The 7,564-nt window shown below is 44.4% G+C and overlaps 2 protein-coding genes across 2 annotated transcripts; both read right to left on the bottom strand.

Annotated features, from left to right (window-relative positions):
- LOC116174532 (UDP-glucuronosyltransferase 2C1-like) lies at positions 1-1,666 on the bottom strand. The gene is made up of 4 exons (XM_031492466.1): positions 866-1,666; positions 598-820; positions 332-551; positions 1-283 (listed from the first exon to the last, which is right to left on the bottom strand). The coding sequence occupies exons 1-4, from the start codon at positions 1,664-1,666 to the stop codon at positions 1-3; spliced, it is 1,527 nt and encodes a 508-aa protein (XP_031348326.1).
- Positions 1,667-5,406: 3,740 nt separating this feature from the next.
- LOC116174692 (UDP-glucuronosyltransferase 2B20-like) lies at positions 5,407-7,564 on the bottom strand. Its single transcript, XM_031492650.1, has 5 exons — positions 6,707-7,564; positions 6,436-6,658; positions 6,171-6,390; positions 5,834-6,126; positions 5,407-5,778 (listed from the first exon to the last, which is right to left on the bottom strand). Exons 1-4 carry the CDS (start codon positions 7,520-7,522, stop codon positions 5,835-5,837), a joined length of 1,551 nt encoding a protein of 516 aa, XP_031348510.1. The 5' UTR covers positions 7,523-7,564; the 3' UTR covers positions 5,407-5,778; position 5,834.

Raw genomic sequence — 7,564 nt, 5'->3', positions numbered from 1 at the left:
TCAATCCTTTTTGATTCTGGAACCAAACGATACATGCCAACGTCTCCATAGAAATATAATCGCACGGTATGCAAAAAACAAAGGCGCCAGCAGAAGTATCACAAGAACTGCGAAGACATCCAGGAAGTAGTATTGATAGAACGGAATATCCAGCAGTGGACTTCTGAAATGTGTGGCGCCCCCATGACGTATGACGTATTCCGTCCACCAAACCGCCCGTTCCAAACCTGTCATGGGTTGATCTTTCGACAGCTCTGCCACCTCCTTAATCTTCTCTCTGTACCTACAGCAAAAAAGAGACAGTTTTTTTGTTCGATCACCCCCCGCCTACCTAGGATTTTCGGCGACCTCAACGATAACGGCTTTAAATTCTTCCGTACGCAATTTCGAGGGAAGGACCGACAGGCCGAATCCCATCTCCACCATGTTCTCCACGTTGTAAAACTGATCGCCGACGAACGGCATGCCGACCATCGGGACGTGGGAGTGGATCGCTTCCTCGCGAGACTGCACACCTCCTTGGGTTATGAAGAGTTTCACGTTGGGATGGCCTAAAACCTCAACATTTCAGTAACTGTCTCCTCCTCCGTTGCATACTCAAAACTGCCAGCTGCGGAAACCATTTCTCAACGTGTACGTTGTCGGGCTTATTCGGCAGGTGGTCCGAGTGAAATTTCCACAGGATCGTGTAGGGAAGTTCGGCGAACGCCGAGAGGATCGCGTTTCTGGTGGTCTCCGAGAGATCGTCGCTTTTCAAGTTCGATCCCAGGCTAAAGTAGATAGCGCCCTCGGAGGCGGCGTCGAGCAGCTCTTGTAGCCTCTGAAATTTGTGAGATAGCGAAGGAAAATCATCGCATTTAACTACCTTTGGAAGTGGCTCTTCGCTTACGCGATGCAATCCTCCCCCGATTTGGATTATGTTAGGGCCCATTGCCCTTACCTTCTGTATGATTGGATCGGAGTTAATAAACAGGAGGCTGGCGTTGTTCATGACGTCACGTAGCGATGGGTCATTCTCTCCCTTTATGACATTTTCCCCAAGGCGAATGTAATAGGAATAGTACATTTCGTGCAGAACGGAAAACACGGCGCTTTTGAAACGGTCGAAGAACGTCACGCAGTTTTTGATTCCCAAGACATCGCTGGGATACAGCACTGGATGCGTAGGGCTGCCAAGTAGTGAGAAGTAGGGTTCCGATGCCGGCATCGAGATCACTCCAATGTAGGGGCAATCAAATCTCCTACTCAAAGCGATCGCGGGAGACGATAGGTATTCCACTATAAACAAGTCAAATCCATTACTTCCGTTACGAATTAGATCCTGTACTTGGGGATGCTCCAGCTGCTTTTTCGAAATTTCCACCGACGCCATTATTAAGTAATGCAGCTTTAATAAATCCGAGTTCGTGTGCTTAAACACTCCCAGCATCTCCTTCCAGGCGCGGTACGAGAAGCTCAAGTCGATCTCGGTCAGGTTCACTAATCCTGGATCGTTTATTGGATCGGTCGTCAACGTTGTCACCTGGTGCCCGCGTAAGGAGAGCTCCCGCCACAGGGGCTGGAACACCACCTGGTGACTGTAGGAGGGAACGGAAATGAACCCCAAGATTCTCGCCGAATGGCATCCGGTAATGGCCGTAAGGAAAATTATGAGCACTAAATCCATCGGTGGCTTATCACTCGGTTCCAAATCTTGAACTGAGCTACTCGAATGTGACAATGCAATTTAAATAGCATTTCGATGATGTTATCTAGTAGTACTGCGTCATGGAATGAAACACCAAAGTTTAAAGGGGTCTGAGGCACTAACGCCCATTCTAGTAGAACGGGGAACTACTGCCTAAGCTATATCGGCACTGGAGGCAGATAGATGTGGTCCAGGAACCAACCCAAGAGCTACCGACCTATCGCCCTTCATCCTTGAAACGATGGAGAGAATAGTAGGGCAGGGAATAATTCCCTTCACACCAACCAACATACATACCAAAAGGGACCTTCTACAGAGACCACACTTCATAATGGATTAAGTACTAGAGAGGCCAGGAGGGGATTGGGCAGGAATCAAAAGAGCAGTGCAGAACGATTGGGGAAGGAGAGCACAGCAACAGGACACGGTAAGAAAGGAGAGAAACCTGCTCACATCAGGATACAAACCTACTAACGTCGCTCTCCAATGAACCTTCGATCTTCAGAGGTGATTGTGTCAGGACAACAAAAACGCAAGGTGATGTATCCGCATTATGTTCTCCTGGTTAACATCTTTTTTTAACAAACTATTGTATCCGTTTTAAAAAAATCAAGGGTAGGTACACACAAAGTCTTGCATTCAGGCCCCCGTGACTAAAAGTATCAGGAGCACATGTGTATCAGAGGGTGTAAAACATTACATATTCACTTATAACTTGCCTATTACTACCTACCAATGTCTAACGTTTCAGTTTAAGCTGCTCGACTAGTGATCCCCTCCCAGTTTTCTATATCTATGATTTAGTTTTCCGTTTTCGGTTTTGAACTCCCGCTTACAAGTCTCCCATTTCCCGTGTCTTGTTTTTGCCTTGTTCAGGAGAGCTGCCTCTACTCTTCTAACACAACTAATTATTGTAAAAAAGGGTTTAATGCCAGGAGAGCAAGAGATTTTTATACCTTTGAACTTCTATTCTCCTGATACAGTGCAGTGTTTACCTTTCATATCGAGAAACTCAAAACCGGTAAAGCGTTTTGTTGTTCAACTAGCATCTTCTTTGGGTTTCTGTGTCCCTGACACAGGAAATAATTTTATGGTAAGATTGTGGTATCAGGAGAGTATAAAAACTCAAGTTTTGATAGCATGCAATATTTGCAAGTATATTATGTTCTCCTAGTAGCACGACACTTTTACATAAGTTTGTCGAAAAGTAACAGGTGTAGTATTAGGAAAAGAAACACCTCCTCGCACATCATAGAGTCTTGATACCGAATTGGCAAATTTTTAAATCGAATGAAAGCTTTGAAATAATTCTGACAGAGATAGAAAAAGACCTCTTCGTACATTATGTTCTCCTAGTAGCCCGACACCTTTTACATAAGTTTGCCGACAAGTAACAGGTGTAGAATTAGAAAAAGAAACACCTCCTTGCACATCATATGATCCTGATACAGAATGGCAAATTTTGAAATCGAATGAAAGCTTTGAAATAATTCTAACAGAGATAGAAAAAGACCTCTTCGTATATTATGTCCTCCTAGTAGCACGACACCTTTTGTATAAGTTTATCGACAAGTAACAGGTGTAGTATTAGGAAAAGAAACACCTCCTCGCACATCATAGAGTCTTGATACCGAATTGGCAAATTTTTAAATCGAATGAAAGCTTTGAAATAATTCTGACAGAGATAGAAAAAGACCTCTTCGTACATTATGTTCTCCTAGTAGCCCGACACCTTTTACATAAGTTTGCCGACAAGTAACAGGTGTAGAATTAGAAAAAGAAACACCCCCTTGCACATCATATGATCCTGATACAGAATGGCAAATTTTGAAATCGAATGAAAGCTTTGAAATAATTCTGACACGGATAGAATAAGACCTCTACGTATATTATGTTCTCCTAGTAGCACGACACCTTTTACATAAGTTTGTCGACAAGTAACAGGTGTAGTATTAGGAAAAGAAACACCTCCTCGCACTCATATGATCCTGATGCAGAATTGGCAAATTTTTAAATCGAATGAAAGCTTTGAAATAATTCTGACAGAGCTAGAAAAAACCTCTTTGTATATTATGTTCTCCTAGTAGCACGACACCTTTTGCATAAGTTTGACGACAAGTAACAGGTGTAGTATTAGGAAAATAAACACCTCCTCGCACTCATATGATCCTGATACAGAATTGGCAAATTTTTAAATCGAATGAAAGCTTTGAAATAATTCTGACAGAGCTAGAAAAAGACCTCTTCGTATATTATGTTCTCCTAGTAGCACGACACCTTTTGCATAAGTTTGTAGACAAGTAACAGGTGTAGTATTAGGAAAGGAAAAACCTCCTCGCACTCATATGATCCTGATACAGAATTGGCAAATTTTTAAATCGAATGAAAGCTTTGAAATAATTCTGACAGAGCTAGAAAAAGACCTCTTCGTATATTATGTCCTCCTAGTAGCACGACACCTTTTGTATAAGTTTGTCGACAAGTAACCGGCGTTGTATTAGGAAAATAAACACCTTCTCGCACTTCATATGATCCTGATACACAATGGGCAAATTTTTAAATCGAATGAAAGCTTTGAAATAATTCTGACAGAACTAGAAAAGGCCTCTTCGTATATTGCAGCCAAGGTACCTTAATATCATTACCTTTTATTCCTTTGAATTTCTACTATCCTGATACACTGGAGTGTTTATTGAAATACGTACGGAATAAGGAAATCATGTTAAGTGAAGAGTTCTTCCTCACGTCGGGTACGATTTGGAGCAAGCATCCTTGAAATGCCAGGAGAGCATCTTAGGCTCTATCAATTTGGACCTTTCGTTTCGTACGTGCTTGAGGTTCGCAAAGTGCCAGAATGTGCCTCTGGGTTATTATTGGAAGTATTTTTTGAAACTATCAGGAGAGCATACCTAGCGATGAATTTTTTCCATGCCAAGTTAGACAATTTCTTACCTTTTCGATTAGGGCCCTACAAAGTGCAAATATAAGTGATAATATAAGGTTTGGGTTTCTTCTTATAACACTTTTGAATGTATCAGGAGCAAAAACCTAGATCGGTTCTACTTTTTGTATATTCTCCTGATACCAAATCGAGACTTTAGTTTCTTCTTAATATAAAATTTTTAAATGTATCAGGAGCGCAGAGATTTAAAGAACGTAACCGTTTCGCCGTATATATTTTCCTGATCTGGTCTTTGAAAAGAAGATGGGGAACGGCTTACACGGAAACAGGTTGCCTGTAGATAACAGTCTCTACAATCTTAATGGGCGTAACAGCATTCTATTACTAGAGACGATGATGGCCCCGTCAAGCGAACCCTACGAAACAAAGATGGCCGGAAGCAACAGCTCTTGGTTCCTAGAATAAAAGTTACACAAGTGCTGAGAGAGCCATCTGATGGAAACGGCGGTTGGCACTTGGGAACTCTGGGAGAAGTAGGCGAAAAGGTTTACTGTGTCAATCTCAAAGATGATGTTAGCAGAAAGGCCAGTCGAAAGCACCCATGCAACAAACGCAGCGTTGGAAGCCCCTTCGAAAGAGTTGCAATAGCTGGACCATTCCCAGAAACTGGTGGAGGAAACAAGTACATTACGGTCGTGATGGACTACTTCAGCAAATGGGTCGAAGGCATCGCGGAGATTTTAGTGAGGGATCTGGAGCTCCGCATTTATTCGGACCAAGGCAGGAATTTCGGGTTATTCCGGGACGTCTGCAAGGCGATGGGTATGTATTATGTATTTAATATAAAGGTGCCAAACTGTGTCAGTGTAATGTGAAACAGTTTCTTGGAGGTTGTCGGTCGCCTGAAGAGCCTTTGGCTGGATTTCTAGAGAAACTCTTCGAAAGATATCTTGAGGGGATACCTAAGCTATCTGGAGAAAAAGGTCGAAGGGTCCGAATCGTCTGTAGAGTTCGTTCATTTCTTGGGTGTTTGAAAGTTGCTGGAAGACGTTCATGGAAGGTCTCTGTCGTAGGTATCCCACGTGTCGCCAGATTAGCCTAAGGAATTTAACGGAGCAGGTTTAGTTTCTGGATTAACTGTTGCAGAAGAAACGTGATGGGTGCGTCATAGTCCTCGATCGTCCGCAAACTGAAAATAAGTACCATTACCAATTATAGACACTTAATTATCCACGGAACGGTACTCTATTGGTCCTTCTGTTTCTTGCGTCCGAGAGCACAAGTCCGTATAGCTAGCCTGAGTGCCAGCTTAAAAAGGACATACGCCACGCATGATAATACCGTGAGGATCAGAAGCAAAACGCAAATGACATCCAGCAGAAAATACTGGTAGGTGGGGATCTCCAGAAATGGGCTTCGGAGATGCTTGGCCCCCTTGTGGCGTAACACGTATTCCGTCCACCAGATGGCGCGTTCCAGTGCCGTCATCGGCTGATCCTTAGCCAATTCTGCCAGTTCGGTGGCCTTCTGCTTGTACCTGGAAGAGCACGTATCATGACCGAAATTTGTAATTTTTCCTACCGGGGGTTAGTTATAACCTCCCTTATCGCGGACTTAAATTCCTCCTTTTGCAAATTGGTGTAGTCGAGCGACAGTCCGACGCCTCTCTCCAGCATCCTTTGCGCGTTGCCGAACTGGTCCGCAAAGAACGGTATGATTATCATGGGAACGTGGGCCAAAATCGCCTCGGTCACCGATTGTAGGCCTCCTTGGGTTATAAATAGCTTGACATTGGGATGACCTGGAAGACACAGTCATCATCGACCAAACACGCGTGCATACATACCTAGCACGTTTTTTTGGGGGAACCATTTGGAGACGTGGACGTTTTTAGGCTTGTCTGGTACGTGATCGAAGTCGCATTTCCACAGCACCGTGTAGGGAAACTCGGCGAACGCTTCCAGAATCGCCTTCCTCGTCTCGTTTGGTAAATTTTCAGTGTTGACGTTCGTTCCCAGGCTGAAGTAGATGACACCAGATGACGCTGCGTCTAATACTCCAACTAGTTTCTGCGAAAACCGGCTTACTGGGGGTGCTTCAGGAAGCTTGGTACTTACATTTGGAAGTGGAGCGGATGGAAACCGATCGGATCCGCCGCCTATTGGGATGACGTTTGGAAGGAACGGTTTGGGTTTGTAAAGTATGGGATCGGAATTTGTGAAAAAGAGGCTGGCATTTTTTGCTACCTCCGCCAAAGATGAATAATTCGAGCCGAAAGCCGTTTCGACGAGCTCCTGCTGGAGGGAGTAGAAATAGTAATTGAACACATATTCGGCATACAAGGAATACGCGATACTTTTCATCCGTTTAAAAAACGTGGAGTGATCCGTGAAGGACAGCATGTAGTCCGGGTAGGCCACCGGATGAATGGGCTGACCGATTAGCTTCAAGATGTTACTCGGCGCGTCCAAAGAGAGCACCCCGATGTGCGGGCACCTGAACCTCTCGGCGAAGGCGAACATGCTGGGTTGGAAGTACTCCACGACCAACAAGTCGAAAGAAACGTCTCCGTGTATCAAACCCTGCACACTAGGATGCGCTAGCTGCCGTCGCGAAATCTCCTGCATAGCCAACGTCGCCGTCCTGAGCACTTTGACAAAATGGATTTGGCTGCCATCGATTACTTCCGCCAAAGCTGACCGCCAGACTTCGTACGAAAAGCGAAGGTCTATTTCCGTTAGGTTCGTCAGCTTGGCGTCGTTTATCGGATCGGTCGTGAGTGTGGTCACCTGGTGCCCACGTAGCGATAACTCCCGCCACAACGGCTGGAACACGATCTGGTGACTGTAGGATGGAAATGCAATAATTCCCAGTATTCTGGCACAATTTCCACCCGAAATTAACGCCCAAAATACCACAAACGGTACGAACATTGCAACGAAATGAGATTACTTAACTAGTACTTTAATCATTGC

This window comes from Photinus pyralis, unplaced genomic scaffold (genome assembly GCF_008802855.1).
Source record: "Photinus pyralis isolate 1611_PpyrPB1 unplaced genomic scaffold, Ppyr1.3 Ppyr1.4_LG6, whole genome shotgun sequence".
Taxonomy (NCBI): Eukaryota; Metazoa; Arthropoda; class Insecta; order Coleoptera; family Lampyridae; genus Photinus; species Photinus pyralis.
This window is presented reverse-complemented; position numbering and strand designations above follow the sequence as displayed.